The sequence below is a fragment of the Ambystoma mexicanum genome, chromosome 3q (genome assembly GCF_040938575.1).
Source record: "Ambystoma mexicanum isolate Mex_15411 chromosome 3q, UKY_AmexF1_1, whole genome shotgun sequence".
Classification (NCBI taxonomy): domain Eukaryota; kingdom Metazoa; phylum Chordata; class Amphibia; order Caudata; family Ambystomatidae; genus Ambystoma; species Ambystoma mexicanum.
In genome coordinates this window covers 30,868,246-30,889,033 of record NC_090926.1, presented here as the reverse complement: position 1 = coordinate 30,889,033, position 20,788 = coordinate 30,868,246, and the positions used below count along the sequence as shown (strand labels likewise).

The following is a 20,788-nucleotide window of genomic DNA, read 5'->3' as shown; positions in this document are numbered from 1 at the left end:
GCATGCTCCCCATTCCCATTGAGCCCTATGGTGGTGTTTGAAAGTGTGTTTGGGAAAGGTGGGGGCCTTATGTACCCTTCCTGAGTGGATTGGGTGCACCTATAGCTTCATTTAATCACCTGTATGCATTTACCTCCACCTTTTAGGTGGAGGTAAATTCACTGTGTTTTTAATGGTATTACTGCCCAATTTCAACGGTATTTCCACCATATTGCTACTTGTAATAGGGCGGTAATACCTTTTGTGATTTCGTTGGTAATTCTGTTGGTGGTAATACTGTCTACATTGATTCCGCCGACAGTAACACCATGGGCGGTATTGGCGTTGCCTCTTTATTTGGTGGTATGGTAAAAGTGGCAGTAATATCGTTACTGCCACTTTAAACGTATACCGCCAGACATATAACTACCCCACAGTGTTAGCCAAACACTGCCTGAGGAAGAGGCCCATTTTGTCTTGATAGCAGACAAAAATGTGGAATTTGCCTATTAAAAAGGTGTCATTGCTACATTATCCTTTTTGTTCCTTTTTAAAAAATTCAACCTGCACCAAAATATACTCCTCAAACCCAATTGTGATATATATTTTGATTTGCTGAGGGGTGGTTGTTTATGGATTCAATGAATATACTCATGATGGCTAACTTTTCTATCATGTGATTTTCATTGGTATTCAAAAACATTGAGTAGCTTAGCAAGTCCAGTTCCCAAATATGGTGGGGAATCAAACAGGAAGAGAACAAAGGGGAAAAGAACCTGTAAAAATGTTGATCCTCTGGAAAGGAGACAGATTATTTTACGGAAACTCTACTCTGACAGGTTTCTCTAAAAAAAAGTGCCCATCTTGTTGAGCATGTGCTCTTGCATCAGATTCCAAACAGTAATTAATGGCCTACAAAGGTTTGCACAGACTTGCTGGTTGGTGGCTGCTTTACAAATCTCTGTAATAAGGATACATCACGCAAGAGCAACATTAGCTACTTTCTCCCTAGTGGAATGGGCCCTGGGTGCCCTGGAAAGGATCTGTTTAGCATTCTTATACTACAGAAGGATACAATTAATGTTATGTTATGTTAAGGAGATTTATTAAGTGCTCGTTCACCCGAGGGCATCATGGCGCTGGCAAAGAAGAGAGAGCAGCCCAGCATAGAGGCAGCTTCTAAAACAGGTAGGTTTTCAAGGCCTTTCTGAAGCTAAGGTAATTTAGCAGATTTTTCATAAACAGATAAAGGCCTTTCCAGAGCTGAGCCACGGCAACAGAAAAAGCACGGCCACCAATACGGCAGCGTCAAAACAAAGGAACAACAAGAAGGCCAGCAGTGGCTGAACGCAAGGACCATGTGGGAAAATAGCGGGAGAACTTGTCACAAAGGTATTCAGCACCATGAGCATGCAGAGCACAGTGGACCAAGCAGAGAACTTTATAAATAATGTGCTAGGGAACCGTCAGCCAGTGTAGCGAACGCAGCACAGGGGATATATATGGGCGCTGTATGGGGAACCAGTGGCGATCCGAGCGGCCATATTTTGTAGTCGTTGAAGCCACTGAATAAGACCCTTAGGTTGTGATAGATACAAGGAATTACAATAGTCGAGTCAACTAAGCACAAAGGCAGCCACTACTGGAGGATGAAGATAAGGAGGTAACGGAGGAAGAACCATCCTCAAGATTCTAAGATGAAAATGCCCTGCTTTGCAAACAGCGGCAACTTGGGATTCCATAGAAAGTGAGGCCAAAATTATTACCCCTAAATTCCTCACCATGTCAGCTGGCACAGGAAGGGGACCGAGAGAGGAAGGCCAGAAAGAAGACACCCACAGTGAAGGATCGGGAGAAGACCCCACCACCAACACCTCTGTCTTATTCCCGTTCAACTTCAACCAGTTGTGGTTCATCCAATCACCCATGGCAGCCAGGCACAAAGACTTCTCAGCCTGATCTAGATCTAATCGGATCAGGATCTAAATGTCGTCGGCATACGAGTACCACCTGACACCGAAGGAGCGCTAAGAACCATAAGAGGCCAGATGTAAATATTGAAGAGAATCGGGGACAAGGCGGAGCCTTGGTGGACACCGCATAAAAGTGAGAAAATAAAAGAAAGAAACAGAGGAAGTGAAAGAGTCTGAGTTCTCTCGGCCAGGAAGGAGGAAAACCAGGTGTGAACCTGGCCCGAAATTCCGACTTTGGCCAGGCGGTCGAGCAGGATTTATCAGAGAACTGTCTGAGAATAAGACACACTTGACATCGAAAGTATGCAAAGATCTCACTGCTGGAGAGGAATGATTAGGGAAAATTACACTACAGAAACTGTCTGATTAACATGAACACCGGATACCACATTCTGAAGGAATGCTGAAGGTTTTCTTTAAGGCCACTTCCTGCTTGGGAAAAGCAATGTACTGCTTGTGGGTACACAGGGCTTCGATTTTGCTAACCCTTCTTGCAGAAGTAATGGCATTCATGACAGATACCGTAAATCAGATTTGAGCATGTGCTCAAAAGGAGGCCCCTTTAGCCTGGCCAGCTCATTGTTATACTTGAAGGCGATTAATGCCATCAGAATTTCTCACACCCTCTAAAAATCTTTGTTGAATGAAAACGTGAAGGAAGATTTTTGAATGGGGATATTCCTGTAGGCTGCAATGGCATATCACAAGGCAGCCAAGGTAGAAGCGCTTTCCCTGGAATCCATATAAAGTTCTGATTGATGGCCTTCTAGCTTCTTTAAAGTCTGCTATGCACTCTTCTGAAAGAGACCATACATCAAGTACGCAGGAGTCATGCGTTCAAGTTCAGTGATAAATGGCTGTTTTTGCACATAATACAGTTCATTTTGGATCCGAGGGTCCAGTGCAGCCCAGCAATAATGGATTTAGGGCTAAAGCGATGAGTGTTTCAAAATACGTGTAATCAAAACAGTTTATACCTTGTACGATTACATTTTCAAAAGAAGCATTTTGGCAGGAGAATAATGATCAGAAATGTATAAAGAAAAACACCTAACCAGTGGACTAAAACGGATATTCTCTTTCAAATGTGCCTTCAGGAAACTTGAGGCAAAGTCTCTACATTTTGCATTTCTTGCCATCGTGAACCGAAATAGTTGCCCCTGATTCAAAGACACACAGCACAACCTTGTCATTTAAGACTCATCTTCGATCTTTTTTGAAACAAAGATACTTCTGATCACCTGGGAACATTGAAATGTTAAATTATGCATCTTTCATATCCAGTGATGCCCATTTTTAGGAGGGGGATGACCTTCTGTAAGGTGGTCATCCTGAATTTTTGTAGCTTTACATATTTGTTTTCCGGTCATACGTTCAGTAATGGCCACTAATTCTTGTCCATTTTTTTAAACAAGTAAGTACAGTGAATACATAACCTTGTTTGCATGTGCTTGAGGAACCTCCTTTTTGGCTCTGTTTCGAATAAATGTTTGAATTTCCTCTCACAAAAGCAACCAATGTTCTGGTAGGGACTGTGCGATTTTCATAAGACTTTGATGCAATACCCCTGTGTTATCGTGGGCAGCACTGACTTATGAAATTATGGCCTCCCGTTCGTGGGCAAATTATGTTATCCTAACCCCAACTGAGGTGGCATGGGAGGGAACATCTACTGGGCGTCATTGCTTAGTATCAAAGGTTGCCCCTCTTGGGTGTGAGCTCTACCATGGGCTATGTCACATCTAAATTACTTTTGGATTCCTGACACAGACTGATGTTGTGCCCCCTGGTTGACAAACCAAGTGTCTTTCTCGGCAGTGTGATCTGCCCGAGAGACTTAATTGTCTCATATTAATTCTTAGGTTTTTCTAAAGCTTCATTTACAGCTTTCCCAAACAGTCTGCTTTCTTCAACTGGCATTTTAAACAGTGAGTGTTGCCTGTGTCTTTGGCCTAAAACCTGGCCCTTGTAGCCAAGCATATTTTTAATGACAGTTTCCTCTGCTATTAGCCTTTCCACAGTTTCTACTGCATAGAATGAATTTTTAATTACTGCGTTAGCACATTGTTTTCCCTCTTGAAAAACCTTTAGCATCTGAGACTTTAAAGGCTCTGGGATTTCCTTTACTAGATCATCCATTTGATCCCACTGGGTCCTATTATAAGATGCCATTTACATGGTGGCATTTGCAATAAGCACTTCAAAGGCTGCAGAAGTACACTTTCCTGCCAAGTGCATAGATTTTCTTTCTCTCTTTATCGGGCGGTGGGGGGTGCAGTGTGTGAGAAACCTAACAGTGTTCTCCCACCTACTCCCCCAGGATCTTCTATTCAGGTGGTCAGGAAGGGCCATCGCTTTTGGATCCTGACCCTGGGGTTGGACAAGCGAGGGAGAATCACCTCAGTGGAGGGTCATGGGGGATTGGGAGGAGAATACCCAAGGCATTCCCCCTTTCCCAATTATACACCAACCCACTCTCCCTCAGCCTTAATGGGGTATTTCTAATCACACCCCTCTCCTCCCCATTTCCAATAAGTACTGGAATGAGGAAAAGGCGATCGAGTGTCACTCGCAGTCGCGGCCATCGCCGTGACTGGCGTTTACTTCCGCGTTGGAGTTTGAGAGGTCATGGGGGAAGGTTGCTTTAGTCCCTTTTTTGTGTTTATGGCCGCAGCTCCTAACGCGAGACGCAACGCTGCCGGGAGTATAAAATCCCTGCCTCCCGGCAGGTCATTGCGTTGCAACCCCTCTCCGTTGTTTACTTCGTTTCTGGGTCCTTCGCTCTTCCTCTGCACCTCGCTTTGGATTCTACTAGGGGTTAATATTTACCCCCACGCGGTTACTTCTCATAGGTGTCCAGTCACCAGTAACCTCCATACTTTGTTTCCCTTTGCCATCCGCCGACCCCCTTTAGGCGGCGTCTGCCGTGCTCTCTCTCTCTCTCTCTCTCTCTCTCTCTCTCTCTCTCTCTCTCTCTCTCTCTCTCTCTCTCTCTCTCTCTCTCTCTCTCTCTCTCTCTCTCTCTCTCTCTCCCTCTCGTCCTCTCACCTAGCTCTTGAGTCTGGTCATCGCGGGGTTTTCTCTCCCGTGCTCCCGTGTTCCTCCGCAGTGCCTCTCGGAAGACTTCTACCTTCAGTCCGGACCTCCCAGCTGCTGTTTCCCTCGCCTCTCTCCAGGTCGACCGCTACAGTGGACGTTTTCAGCGTTTGGTGATCCTTCGCTTCCTCCTCTTCATCGGTGGACTGCTGGCCTTCTGAGAACAGTCTTGGCACCTCCTATCAGGGTTTTTTCCCCTAGTGGGTTTTTCCCTGCTTTTTCTGGTTTGATTCCGGAGAGGGGGTCGCTGTGCCGCTGTTCACACCCAGCGGCCACAGTGGCTTCTCTCCGTGACAAGCCCTCGCACCAGAGGAAAGAGAGAGACTACCTGGCACGTCGAGGCCTGCAAGATACCATCGACTCGGAAAGCCCAGGTGAGGAGAACGTGGGTACGGAGGGAACACAGTCAAAGGTACCCCTTCAGTCACAGATTGCAACGCCAAAGAGTATCACGATGTCAGCTGACGAACAAGTCCAAGAGCTCTGGAAGGCATTCCAAGCGATGTCCCAAGAGCTACAAGGGGTCAAGACTGAGAACGCTTTGCTTAAACAGATGGTTGCGGCTAGGGAACCTACTCCCTCGGAATTGCCACCCATGGCACTGTCCTCGGGGAAATTTGATGGCTCCCCAAAGAAGGTAAAGGAGTTTCTCGAAGCATGCCTGGTTCACTTTACGTTCAGACCCCGTACCTTTGCTACAGATCAGGCCCGGGTGGGTTTCCTAATAACCAACATGACGGGAAACGCTCTTTCCTGGGCCACCCCTCTGGTGACTAGCGGAAACGCCATTCTGCAGGACTATCCGGGGTTTCAGAATCTTCTCAAGCACACCTTCGAACGACCAGAGCTCTCCTTTACAGCCTGCGAAGACCTGTTGGATGTCAGGCAAGGCTCGCTAGACGTGTTATCATACATCTCCTCTTTCAAGACATTAGCAGCCGGGGCCGGATGGCCCGAGACAGCCCAGTATGCCATTTTCAGAAGAGGACTGAAGGAAGAAATTAAAGACGAGCTAGCCAGGTCTCCTCGTTCTCCTACTTTCACAGATCTACTTTCTGCTGCTCTTCACATCGAGTATCGCCTTCAGGAGAGACGAGTTGAACGTCGTAAGCAAAGGACTCCTGGCCATAACTCAGACCCCTCTGTACCCGTTCTCCCTGGTCGCTCTACTAACATCATTACGGAAGAACCTATGCAGATCGGTGCTACCAGGGCGCCCTTGTCCGCTGCTGAAAGACGTCGCAGAAGAGAGAAAGGACTGTGTGCCTACTGCGGATCAGAGCAGCATTTTCTCAGAGACTGCACAGAACTGTCAAACAAGAGGTCGGGAAACGACTACCCTCGGCGTTAGTAGGGACAAACGACCGAGGGTCTTTAAGAAATCTCCATCGTCCCTATGTTTCTCTGTCAGTGACCTCTTCCGACTCTAAGGAAGATTCCAGGCTAATGGTCATTCCAGTACAACTCAACCTCGGAAACCATCAGGAGGAGACACTGGCTCTGTTGGACTGTGGCGCGGCAGGGAACTTTGTTGACACCGTGTGGGCGGACAAGGTGGGCCTCCGTCGAATTCCCCGGGCAGAAGGTCAGAAGGTGGAAGGAGTAGACGGCTCGCCTTTGTCCTCAGGTCCTATCACCCATACCACTGAGGAACTCACTTTGACGATCAACCAACATAAGGAAGTCCTGAGTTTTGATATTATCAGAGCGGCTCATTTTCCCATCATCTTGGGCATTACCTGGCTCCGACGACACAATCCTCTGATTAATTGGACCGAGAACCAAATAAGCTTCAGTTCCCCATATTGCGCTACTAACTGTTGTTCTCTGGAAGGTCGGGCTGATCTTCAGCCAGTCAAGGTGTTTCCCAATAATCATGTAGGTATCCATGCTTTACCCTATTTCTGCTCAGATTTTTCAGACGTTTTTCAGGAGTGCCTCCATGCCAGACTTCCACCCCATCGGCCAGAGGACTGCACTATCGACCTGGAGCCCCATGCCTTGGTGCCATTCGGAAGGATGTTCGCCCTCACTCAGACCGAGAGACAAGTGCTTCAGAAATACTTGGATACCAACATGGAGAATGGTCTCATACAACCTTCCAAGTCTCCAGCAGGAGCCCCTTTGTTTTTTATAAAGAAAAGAGATTCCACCGATCTTAGACCTTGCATCGACTACAGGGGTCTAAATACAGTGACAGTCCGTGACAGGTATCCGATGCCCCTAATCACGGATATTATTGAGGCAGTGCAAGGTGCTCGAATCTTTACCAAACTGGACCTACGAAACGCTTACCATTTGTTGCGGATAGCCAAGGGTGACGAATGGAAAACTGCGTTTCGTACTCCTCTGGGCCTATATGAATACAAGGTAATGCCGTTTGGCTTGGTGAACGCCCCTGCGGTATTTCAGAGGTTCATGGACCGGATGTTCTCCGACATGCTTTCCATCTCGGTCATCATCTATTTAGATGATATCTTGGTTTTTTCCCCCAATATGAGAGAACACATAGCACAAGTACGACGAGTTTTGGAGCGTCTTAAGGAAAACCATCTTCTGGTCAAAGAGGAGAAGTGCAGCTTCGCGGTACCTTCGGTACATTATCTGGGATACGTGCTATCAGAAGAAGGGATCGCCATGGATCCTGACAAGATGCAAGTGATTCTTGGCTGGCCGGCCCCGACCTCTGTCCGGGAGGTTCAGAGGTTCTTGGGTCTTTCAAATTACTACCGAAGATTCATTCCGAACTTTTCAGAGGTGGTGTTTCCCATCACCCGCCTACTCAAGAAGACGGCCTATCCTTTTTCCTGGTCTACTGAAGCAGAAAGAAGTTTCTGTCATCTAAAAACCCTCTTCTGCTCTGCCCCGATTCTGCAGCATCCAAACCAAACTCTTCCATTTATTCTGGAGACGGACGCCTCCGCTATCGCTGTAGGAGCAGTGTTGCTTCAGTCTTTCAACAAGGTGGAGCATCCGGTCGCCTATCTCTCTAAGACTCTTTCTCCCAGCCAGCTCAACTACTCGGTTTTGGAGAAAGAATTGTTGGCGATGAAATTGGCTTGTGAGGAATGGAGGCACCTTCTCATGGGTGCCCGTCATCGGTTTCTCATTCGCACTGACCACAAAAACCTCAAGGCTTTACAGGACATGGAATGTTCTAACTCCAGACAAGCTAGATGGGCCTACCTGTTTTCGCAGTACGACTTCCAGATCACGTACATCCCTGGGTCTCTCAACCGTCTGGCTGACGCTTTGTCTCGCAAAGATTCCCACTTGGAAACGGTAGCGGTCAAGTCTGAGCCGTTATTCCACAGAAATCGGATCTTAGCCACAGTGAGTTCTTTCCTTCAGGAGGTCAAGGCTGCCGTTGCGCAAGAGGCTCCCCAGTTCTCTTTTTCCGTTGATTCTCCTTTCCAAATCAAAGACGGCTGGGTCTTCTACAAGAAGAAGTGGTATATTCCTGAGGGGTCACTGCGCCGGAAAATCCTTAAATGGTGTCACGACTCACGTCTAGGTGGACACCGAAGCGGGAATGGTACGTTGGAACTCATCTCGAGATCGTTCCAGTGGCCCAACATCAGGAGAGACGTGTTTAACTACGTAAAGACCTGCCCTACTTGTGCCAGTGTCAAATATGCTTCCGGGAAGCCCCTAGGACTTCTTACCCAAGCAGAGATGCCGACTCGCCCGTGGGGTCTCATCTCCACGGACTTCATAGTGGAGCTTCCCGACTCCGAGTCATGCACATGTATCATGGTGACAGTGGACTCTCTAAGCAAGCTAGCCCATTTCTCTCCTCTTCCAGGACTCCCTTCGGCCACCAAAATGGCAGAAACCTTTGCCCGAGATATCTTTAAGCATCATGGCCTCCCCGACAAGATGATATCCGATCGAGGAAGCCAGTACATATCCAAATTCTGGACGGCTTTATGTACTCGATTGGGGATGGAAAGGGCCCTATCCTCAGGGTTTCACCCCCAGACAAACGGCCAAACGGAGCGACTCAACGCAACTTTGGAGCAGTACTTGCGATGTTTTATTTCCCAGTGCCAAGATAATTGGGTTTCTCTACTCCCTACGGCGGAATTCGTGTACAACAACTCCAAGCACAGTGCCACTGGCCTATCACCTTTTTATTGTACCTATGGCGTTCACCCGCGTTATCTAATGCCCGAGGTACCCAGTTACTCCAACTCTCCCACTGCAGAAGAGGTGTTAAGTAATCTCAAGGAGGCCAGGGACAGTGCATTAACGAGTTTGGCGGATTGCAGACGGCGGAATAAGACCGAGGCCGATAAACACCGCAGGGATACACCTTCATGGAAACCGGGGGACAAAGTGTGGTTGTCCACCAGATTCCTTCCCAGATGGACAAGGCCTTCTAAACTATCTCCTCGTTTCTTGGGACCTTTTCCCATCCTCTCCAAGGTCAATCCAGTTGCCTATCGCCTACAACTCTCTCCGTCTCTCAGACGCATACACCCTGTTTTTCACGCCTCTCTTCTTAAACCTTACTATTCAGATCCCAATCACCGGTCTCTCCGCCGGAAACTACCTGTCACTACAACCGACCAGGAGGAATACGAAGTTTCCGCCATTCGTGATTCCAGATTCCTTCATGGTCGGTTGGAATACCTCCTGTCATGGAAGGGTTTCCCAAGGTCGGAGGATTCCTGGGAGCCAGCTTCCCATGTACATGCCCCTCAACTGTTGGCAATGTTCCATCGCTTGCACCCAGGTAGGCCTGGGCGGTTGCACTCTAGGGGGGGGCATACTGTCACTCGCAGTCGCGGCCATCGCCGTGACTGGCGTTTACTTCCGCGTTGGAGTTTGAGAGGTCATGGGGGAAGGTTGCTTTAGTCCCTTTTTTGTGTTTATGGCCGCAGCTCCTAACGCGAGACGCAACGCTGCCGGGAGTATAAAATCCCTGCCTCCCGGCAGGTCATTGCGTTGCAACCCCTCTCCGTTGTTTACTTCGTTTCTGGGTCCTTCGCTCTTCCTCTGCACCTCGCTTTGGATTCTACTAGGGGTTAATATTTACCCCCACGCGGTTACTTCTCATAGGTGTCCAGTCACCAGTAACCTCCATACTTTGTTTCCCTTTGCCATCCGCCGACCCCCTTTAGGCGGCGTCTGCCGTGCTCTCTCTCTCTCTCTCTCTCTCTCTCTCTCTCTCTCTCTCTCTCTCTCTCTCTCTCTCTCTCTCTCTCTCTCTCTCTCTCTCTCTCTCCCTCTCGTCCTCTCACCTAGCTCTTGAGTCTGGTCATCGCGGGGTTTTCTCTCCCGTGCTCCCGTGTTCCTCCGCAGTGCCTCTCGGAAGACTTCTACCTTCAGTCCGGACCTCCCAGCTGCTGTTTCCCTCGCCTCTCTCCAGGTCGACCGCTACAGTGGACGTTTTCAGCGTTTGGTGATCCTTCGCTTCCTCCTCTTCATCGGTGGACTGCTGGCCTTCTGAGAACAGTCTTGGCACCTCCTATCAGGGTTTTTTCCCCTAGTGGGTTTTTCCCTGCTTTTTCTGGTTTGATTCCGGAGAGGGGGTCGCTGTGCCGCTGTTCACACCCAGCGGCCACAGTGGCTTCTCTCCGTGACAAGCCCTCGCACCAGAGGAAAGAGAGAGACTACCTGGCACGTCGAGGCCTGCAAGATACCATCGACTCGGAAAGCCCAGGTGAGGAGAACGTGGGTACGGAGGGAACACAGTCAAAGGTACCCCTTCAGTCACATCGAGAGGCATGAGGATTATCCATAGAAACAACATAGGGATACAAAGTGAGGTTTACCATCTAACACCTTTGAATTGCCCAACTAACAGAGTCAGGCAAGGTCAGGCACTTTTCCCCAACTGTGTACACCTGACTAATTGACTCACCTCCAGTATAAAATGGGTGGCTCTGGCAGAATCATTGAGCGAGCTGGTGTTTCTGGATGGAACCAGGAAGCCAAGGAGCAGAAGGCTGCAAGAAGAGCAGTCCAGAAGGAACGGTGGAGTGGGGGACGTCAAGACGCTGGCCCGGTGAGTGGGAGGGGCTGCAGTGTTGCGAGGGAGCCGTGTCTCCAGGAAGCCGAGCGGGACGGAAGGCAGTCTATCGGCCTAGTTTAGCCCAGTGCTAGTTACCCTGGGACGTGTGCGGGTCCCAAGGATATCTGCGGGGCAGGTGTTGAGACCCAGACTTCGACCCAAACCCATTTGACCTGCTCGCCAGCGCTTCGCTACTGTTGGTGAGTTTCATGAAGCAGAGAGAAACTCTGTAGCATGCAGGTGGCTAGAGCGGGAGTAGGAGCGTTGTGGAAAGAAACACCCGGGGAGCGAAACTGGAAGGAAGCAAGCGAAAGCTGGAAAGCAGTGAAAGAAAGCAAAGCGAAGCAAGAGAAAGGTAAAAGCAAAGCAAGCAAAAGCTGAAAAGTGGGGAAAGAAAGCAAAGCGAAGCACGAGAAAGCTGGAAAGCGGTGAAAGAAAGCAAAGTGGAATGACAGAAACGGTGTGCCAAAGGCGTGGAAATAATGAAAGACAGCAAAGTGCGCTGGCAGTGTGGAAACAGCCAAGAGTCGCTGCGAGAGACCGGAAAGTAAGGAGCGGGGTGCAAGCGACCTGAATCTGAGAGAGACAGCAAAGAGACAGTGAGAAGGAAAACAGACATTCAAGAGAAAGCAACCCAAAAGTGAGAAAGAGGATGCAAGTGACCCAAAAGAAATACAGAGTGTGCACCAGGCATGTTAAAGGGAAAATGAAGGTGCAAGAGTGCACAGTGAGAAACTGGAGGTGCAAGAGAGCTCAGTGAGAAACTGAAGGTGCAAGAGAGCACAGTGAAAAGCAAAGAGAAGTGTGTAAGAGGCACATAAAGGTGGAAAGAAGCTGCAAGTGTGCATGACAGGAAAAGAAGGTGTGCAGAAAGCACAATAAAGTGAAAAAGGACAGAGTGAAAAAGGCACAGACGAGGAAAAGGTGCCAGAGAATAAGGAGAGGGGTTACAGGTCAGAGTGGTCGCGCCTGGGAGGAGCAAAGAGACTGGCGTTCTCGAAAGTCACTGATACTACCTGTGATAGAACTGTACAGTGAAAGGTACATCCTGAAAAGATGAACCGTTTCCTTGTCTGAGACCAAAGGGGCATAGGCTTGGGGAAGGGAACCCTAGGAGTGTCACAAGAGACACTGTTGAACTTTGTGAGGAGGGGCCTAGGCTTGGGGAAGGGAACCCTAAGAGGCCTACAAGAGACATTCTTGAACTTCGTGAAAAGGGGACTAGGCTTGGGAAGAGAACCATAAGAGGCCCACAAAAGACATTGGTGATATTCATGAAAAGAGGCCTAGACTTGGGGAAGGGAACCCTGAGAGGCCTAACAGGAACTGTGCCTTTTTGTTTGGAACTGGAAGGATTGAAGCTTGGGGAAGGGAAATCCAAGAGACCCAGAGACATTGTGAACTCTATTGACTTACTGCAAGAGACCTACTTGGAAGGTTCCAAGGCAACCCTTTTGAGCGGAACTATTCTGAACCGGCAGAACTGCACCTACTGGTAAGACTACCTGAAACCAGCTGTGGTTTACATTTCCTTTTTTTGAGTCAACATTTTTTCTTTAAAAAGACCCCCTATACTTTTTTGGTTTAATAGTGAGGACAAGCATAGGTTTGGACACAGATGAAATTTAGTTTTGGATTTACGGACATCGACGGCCCTTAGAAGCATCAGTTGAGGTAACAAACCCTGTAAAGAGTTAGGGCCAGGTAGGCATTACACCAACTCCACAAAGTTTGATAATAAAGGTTTTCAAACTGTTACTTTTGAGTCTGTGTCTCCCTTGATACCATGTCTGTCTCACAGGTGTTATATAGAATAAAAGGGTGTTTCACCACGTTACCATGTAGTTGTGACCAGCAGCGAATAAGGTGCTAGATGACCCATTATATATAATGGATTATTCTGTGGGATTAATTTTTTTGGTGAGAACTGGATTTACTAAGTATGAGATCCTCATTTTAACAGATTTTAAAAGTGGAATATATTGTGTATCCTGCTTTCCTCTTCTATGAAGTCTGTATCCTCTCAAAACTTGTTTGTTTCTATCCCAAACATGTCAGCAGCCCTCATTAGTAGACCATTATACTTGCCCTGATCATCCAAGGGTGAAGATGTTATGGGTGGATCTAAAATGTCAAGGGATGGCATAAGCTAGTCCTCTGGTTTTATATCCTCTTTTATATCCTCATTCTCCTCTCCTTGCGAGTAATCTTCTAACTCTATTAACTCCTCCTCTAATGGGATAGTCTGTACCTTTATTTTTTTAATTGGTGTGATTGTGTGTTTCCTTTTTAATGGAAGCTCCTCCAGAAAAGCCAAAAAAGAGGCCATTTTGTCCATTGGGTCTTGAAACTTTTCTTCAGTGCATTTTGTTTTAGGGGGAGCAAAGGGAAGTTTGTCTCCATCCTCTTCTGAGTCTGAATTCTGAATTAAAAACTTTTGTTACATAATAAGCAGAAGTGTACCTTCACCCTGTGTCATGCCAGTATGCTGTAGTCTTGTTTGCTGTTTATGTGTTATTTCTGAAGCGGGCTTGCTCGTCGTCGAAGACATATTGTTTGAGCCCTCTGTAACGTGGCTTGAATGTTCCGAGCTGGAGCCAGTACTTTTTGTTTAAGTTTCTTGTTTTTGTGTCAACGCCGAAAGGGACAGTGTTTTGGTGCATGTGTTGTCCATTTCGTGTTTTCCCTGAGTGGACGATTCAGTACTCTACTTCGAACACATCTCCTCTGTTCTCTTTCCCTTCTTGGCTATCGTGGTTCAGTACTTGAATGGTTTCACTCTTATCTGACTAATTGTACATATTCTGTTTCTTGGGCTGGACTGTCCTGTCCCGTCATCTATCTTCATTATGTGTCCCGCAGGGCTCAGTTCTTGACACTCTCCTTTTTTCTTTATGCACAATCCCTCTGCAGTCCATTATTTCTCCCTTCAGTCTTTCTCAACATTTCTACACATACGATTCTCAAATCTTTTCTTTCTAATGATATTATTTACTCTTTGCTATCAGCTTGTCTTCTGTCTATCCAATCTTGGATGTCAAAAAACGTTTACACCTCAACCTATCCAAGACAGAAGTTATTTTCTTCCCTGCTACTACTATCCCTGCTTCATTACCTCCTCCTTCTTTCTTCTTCTCTCTCTATTTCACCTTCTGCACATGATCTTAGCGTCATCCTGTACTGCTCTATCCTTTTCTTCACATATCTCCTGTTACCTGTTCCTGATCATCTCCATAACATCAGGCATGCCCACTCTGTTCCTGCCTTCTATGGTACTAACATTTTGGTTTCCTTCCTCATGTTTTCTCGACTTTTCTACTGCTCATCACTTTTATTCTGTCTTCCTGCCTATCACTTAGCTCCTCTCAGAACTAGCTATAAATAAACAATTTGTCTTCTCTTTCGACTCTACTCTTCAGACTCTATTGCTCCTGCTGTTCAATCTTGACTTCAATGGCTAACCTTTCAATCACGGTTACTGTTTCACTTTCTTTGTATTGTTTTTAAAATTCTTCACAGAATGGCTCCTCTCTATCCTGCTTCTCTGAATTATTTCTTCTGACCTTCTCGCTTCCTACATTCTCAGTCTCAAATTCTCCTTTCTGTCCCGATCCACCATGTGCTCATCTCGCTTTTGCTCTTTCTCCCTCTTATCCCCCAAGTTCTGGAACAAACCCCTTTTGCATATTCAATTTTCTGCCTCCTTTTCTCTTTTCCGCACTTGCATCAAGGCTGATATACTTGCTTCATAACTATTTATTCATTTGATTTGGTTTTCCATATCTTTGTACCGTTTCTTCTTTGTTAAAACACTTTATCGTATAGCACTTTAGAAATCCCCAAAAAATACAAAATATGTGTCTTGTCTTTAAATGACTTACCTTTCTGTCTCCTGGTGTGGGGTCTCCACACCTAGCCTTGATGCTTGCCTTATGAAGCTGGGGACAAGCTGATGGGAAATGGAAGTTTCCTTGGGAGTGGGATCCTCAGTTTCGCTTTCCAAACCAATATTGCCTTCATCGACTGTAAAATGTTCCTCTGCTGCGGTTAATTCAGAGGATGCTTCAGCCTGCATCCCATAGGCTGACCAATTTTTGGTTCTGTGTTTTTTAGTATCTTAGATTTAAAGAGTTTAGACGCTCAACAATTTTCCTTCTGATGGTCCTGTGGAAGACAACTATTGCATGCTCTGTGCGTGCCCTTCCAGGGAAATTTGGTGTTGCAGGAGAGACAATATTTAAACTGAGAAGTATTCATTGCTGACAAATAAAGGCAAGAATCAGATATTACGAGAGAATGCTGTGTCTGAAAACATTCGAGAAATAACCTAATGTGTGTATAAAGTGTTTTGCCACCACTCTTCCTGGTGTCTGCCTTTTGGCCTGGAGATCAGTAGTCGGTGGCTGTCGATCACTGGCATTTTTCTCAGTCTCTGTCGAGATAATCTCCCACACTCTCCGTTGAGAGTTCTTTGATTTAAGCAGAAGCGTCTTGGGGCCTCATTACACGGAAGGCGGTGATCCAGGGTGCTGTTAGCACCCTGGACCATGCCGGTAAATTACCGGCACCGCCTTGGCGGAAAGGGGATTTACCACCCCATTCCAAGGTCGGTGGGGCGGTAAATCCCCCTTCCGCCATTGCCCTTCCCCATTCCCATTTCTGCCCCATAGGGCTCTATGGGAATGGGGAAGGCGCTAATTACGGCACTGCAATTTTGCGGTGCCGTAATTAGCTCTGAGGTCCCTTAGCGGGTTGGTTTTTAACGCCTGCAAAAAGCAGGCGTTAGAGCACCAACCCGCAAAGGGACCTCGTAGTACGGCGGTAAGGGTTAACGGTCACCGTTGCCATTAACGGTGACCGTTAACCCTTACCGCCGTCCGTGTAATGAGGCCCTTGGTGTCGAAAGGAGGCAGTGAAATAACGAATCTCAGAGCCGAACGCTGCATTTTATAAACTCTGCGTGTACCATTCAACCAAACTGCGGGAAAACAACTATCTGAGCCACTCAGCGTATGAAGGAGCATGGGTACTGTATACCTGGGGTAGTGCAATGATATTAATTTTTATTTATTGAAATTAATTATTTATTATGCGCTTAAACCAATGGGCATCAAAGCGCAATACCAGAGCGCCAAAAGAGACAAGGCAGAGGCAAAAAAAGCAAAAACCAAGATTGAAGAACAAAGTGTAAACTTCAAGGTGGAAAATATAAATCAGTCACTCAATCAGAGGGTTGCTATGACAGACAGATGGCCATTTTCATCCTCGAAAACAAAACACAATGTAGTACCCTGCACCAACCACTAGATGTCAACATATGCAAAGCATCCAAATGGAAATAGATTCACAAGCTTCAGAAATATGTACATATCAAAATGTTTCTGATCCATTTATATATTAAGCAAGGGTGTGGGAGCCCCTCTACTGAGGACAAACATGGGTCAAATACCCTGTTCTATGGAATTTCTTCCACTCAGGAAGGTCTACAACCACGTTTTAGCTCACTGCACCCTTCACAGCTTCACCTCACTGATGAGGCCCGACTAGGCAAAAATATGAGCCTGGAGTTGCTGTTGGTACTCTTGTTCAGTGGAGGATTGCCTAGCATTTCAATGCCCGACTGCCTTAGTTGGTGGAACCAGACTGATATGCAAATAGATATTTCTCCTCTGTGAAATGTACAGTGAGCTAAAACGTGGTTGTAGACCCTCCCGAATTGGCACCTTCCCACAGAACAGGTTATTTGACTGTGTTCGTTCTAGGTGGAGGGGCTTGAATGATGATTGAATAAATTGAATACTTTCATACAAGGCACGTGTTTTAATTACATTCACTTAAACAGACCAGAATAATTGGTTATCATGAACTAGTACTTTTTCTGTTAGAGCATACAGAGATTAGCATTAGGGACCCTCCACGCATCCATTCAGTGTTGAAGTTCACATCACTAGTGCTAGTGCTTTTGAGGGTATTAAACGGCAGCCCTTTTATTTAATTTTATACTGAAAAGATATCCCAATGCATAAATCAGCATAAAACTTCTTAAGCATTTTATCCCCGTAGGAATAACAGTGACTAAGGAAAACAGAAAAATGAAACAAGCTGAGAAAAATGTAAAAAATAATCAAGGAAAAATTTCTGAGTTTGATTAAAAAAAAAAGCGCGCACTCTGGCACAGTGCCAGTGATAAAAGTTATTTTAAAAACTGCTTCACTTCCTATCAGGCAAGGTGGCATGAATTGACAGTGTCTTTTTTGCAGTGTGAGAATGTACTTTTAAAAGTTGCTGATACACTTTTTGGAGTTAAAAAACCCCACTAGATAGCAAATATCTATGATGTTAATTTTAAACTAGAGTGTTTTCTGCTAGCAAAAAAAGTCCTGGTACCCCAGACACAGGTAGATCTCATTTATACCTCTGACCATTAATAAAGATCTCATGATGTAAAAGAATGTGTGAAGTTTGTTGGTCACAACCAAAAAATATCAGGATTCACCATGGCAGGGCTGTTGGAAAACAAATCAAATATGTATAGCCGCATTCCACCCTGTGGCCAGCTCCTCCACCCCTTTCTCTGCCCTGAGGACAGACCTATGATGCATACGAAAAGCCCTACGCACTGCCATACTGGTCTTGTGAGCAGAGTTTATGGCATGAGAGAATGAGAGAAACCATCCCACACCTAGTAAGACAGTTGCAGATAGGAGATGGCGCCTACCTAAAACAGACCCTACAGTCGACCTCGGGAAAGAAACCCTTCACCTCCTCTTCAGAGGAATAGAAGGGGTTGCAATTGGCCAGAGGAGCATGAGACGACCAAATGTATTCCATTGTGCTAAATGGCATGAAGGGAAACCATTCTTAGTGCACTTCCCCTCTAAAACACAGCATATGCCCTTTCAGGATGGTTACATAGTAGCTTTAGCACAGTCCCTGGCACAGTCCACTAGGTGGGATATTTAGACGGAATGGGTAAGGAGCGACTGGGAAAAAATAGTGTAGAGGTGCAGAAGTAAGGCTCAGACGCAATGGTGGCATGTTTTTGGATATAGACTTTTATTAATAAAAAGAGGGTTGGAAACATGTATCTCTATCCCTAAAGCTAAGAGGGGTTTCTGTGCCTCAAAGGAAACTAGTGAAATTGACAAGAGGTTCGAAACTAAAATGTCCATCACTGTCGTGCCCCAAAGCCTACTGCTGTCCCTAACACTAATAATCTAAGATAACTGTGCAAGGATGGTCTCTTCTCAAAGTAAAAAGTGTTCTTTGTATTTTCAACCAACAGAAAAGTTCCCAGTCTTGCTGGCCGTAAAAAGTGATGCAAAACAATGTTAAAGAAATACAATATTTCAAAGCACCCTTCCCCTAGACGACTTCTTATCCCAGGTTGCTTGATAACTCACAAGGAACTGTTTCTTAGCTTCACAGTTCTTCTCTCCTACAAACTTGGGATGCTCCGCTACCAGGTATAGGATTCCTTTTATCTGTCCTAGGGTTCTTGACCCTCTAGGTTCTCAACCTTTAATGTGGTTGAGGGTCCCAGACTCGCAAAGTGGCTTGGTTCACTTTGCTGCGAAGCCAGTGTATTCTCATGGACTGTCTCTTTTCTCCTCACAGGGCCCCAGATCCTCTTTGCTTTAAACTTTGGTTTATTATATGGGTTCGGGTCCCAGACCTGCACTGTATGCGTTGTATCTGCTTGGTTCACTCTCCTGCCAAGTATACAACTCTCACACTTTCTTAAGGGCCCCAGACTATCTCTTTCACCAGGGTCCCAGACGCCCCTTCTCTTGGTTGCGGGTCCTAGACTCACACCTTTGCATTGTATCCCCTTGGTTCACTCTCCTGCCAAGAATACAACTGTGTTTCTTTTGCTTCAGGGTCCCAGACCTCTCCTTTTGGTTCTTGAGCTCACCACGTTGCTCCACGGTACCTCTCACAGCTCCTGGGCGACCTGCGTACCTGTATGTTCCCTTCTCGGAGTTACCAGCGGTTCCAGGGCAACTGTATCCCTTCTGGAGTCTCCGGTACAGTACAGTTTGAGCATCCAGTGGAGTCTGCAACGGCTCTGCAGACTGATGCCTTCCCCTAGCTGTGCGTTCTGCCTCTTCTGTGCTTCACTGGGTGCTGTTGCTCCCATCAGCTGCTACAGTGCACGGCTCCCATTGTTCCTCGTGGGGGACGACTCTTTCCCTTTCACGTCTCTCTTGCAGTCCGTATTGAGCTTGAACTGCCTTCCAATTCCTGTATCGGACTTATGTACTGATTATGGCCAATAATTGGCCTTTTGAAACTAGAACGCTCGCTCTGCTTCTTGCAGGTGATCTTTGGCCTCCCGGCCATCTCCTTCGGCACAGTACCAGCCTTAAAGTTATATGCCTGATATTTGATGGCTTCTGGTTTCTGAATGTTGTCATTTAATAGGTTGGTTGACTGGACAACAATACACATTGGCTGTATCCATGGATGGGGAAGAAAGATTTAGAGTTGGGGAACGAGTTGAAAATATTGAACAACTCATGAGTTTATTAGGGAAGGGGTTGTTCTTAGGGTTGTAGAAAGGTGGTTAAGGGTCAGGTGATTGGTGGGGATACCGCGTTCTCTTGGGAGGGCGTCCCTAATCCCAGAAGGGGCTTCCTTTCCCATGCGATCCTCCCCCATTGTACCACCCCCAGGGAGATTATGTACTGTGGATGCACCGCCCTGACCCCATGGGAAAGAAAGGCGTTTAAATGAACACGTATCATGACAAATACCTTTGCTGCTCCGTGCTGCAATCAGACCTGGGGTCTCCCCAAATTCGTTGGGTGTCTCCATGTCTGCCCCAAAGACGATGAGTGCCTTAATGAGCTCCAAGTGGTCCAGCTGTAAGGAAGCAAAAAAGCAGATATTCTACACAGTTTTTATTAGAATGTTTTACATTTTATTAAGACAACACAGAGGAGAGTATTTTGTTTTGTTTGCTTTTTCATTCTACTGGGAGCAGCTAAACAGCTTCAACATTCAATGAACTACATTTCTAGTGAAAACTTGAAACAAAAAATGATAGTTTGAAGAAAAATGGGTACACCTGGTAGAAGTTGTTCTAGTGCAGACCTTACAGGAAAATGTATTTTAGTATTCATTTGTTTTCTATCCTTTGTTTAGAGTTTGTTACGTAATTTTGCTTGAAAACTGCTCAATCGGTAAACAAAATAGACATCCATACCCTAAATGCCTAGTTATACAGTGAAAACACATTCTTTGTTCCCCAATGCACTAGTATTACACTAACGTTATATAGACGATGAATATGTGGAAACATATTTTATTCTTATACCGGGTAATATGCTAGAGAACAAATAATCTTCATAAGATATCCAAATGTACAAATATGTATGTCATTGGCCCCAGAAAACCCCCAAAATAAAAAGAAAATATCCCAAATATGTCCCTCCAACTAATTGTGACGATAAAATGTTGTTAAAACTTATGACCAAAATGTATCTAACATGCTTGATTTGTGTTTTGGGGATATTTTTGGGTTTATCAGTGGCCATTATTTAGATCCCTGATGAAGATTTGTTCACTAGTATATTACTCCGGTATAAGAATAAAATATATTTCCACATATTCATCGTCTCTATAACTTTAGGGTAATACTAGCGCATTGGGGAACAAATTATCTGGTTTAGAAAATGATAGATGATTCACTACACTAGCTCCTGGTACAGATCAATCT

The 20,788-nt window shown here is 46.1% G+C and overlaps 1 protein-coding gene across 1 annotated transcript in view; it reads right to left on the bottom strand.

Annotated features, from left to right (window-relative positions):
* PLA2G6 (phospholipase A2 group VI) overlaps positions 1 to 20,788 on the bottom strand; it is an 840,871-nt gene that overhangs the window by 410,780 nt on the left and 409,303 nt on the right. The window contains exon 8 of the mRNA XM_069652989.1: positions 19,824 to 19,932. Within this exon, the coding sequence (XP_069509090.1) occupies positions 19,824 to 19,932 (109 nt within the window). The remainder of the gene's footprint in view (positions 1 to 19,823; positions 19,933 to 20,788) is intronic.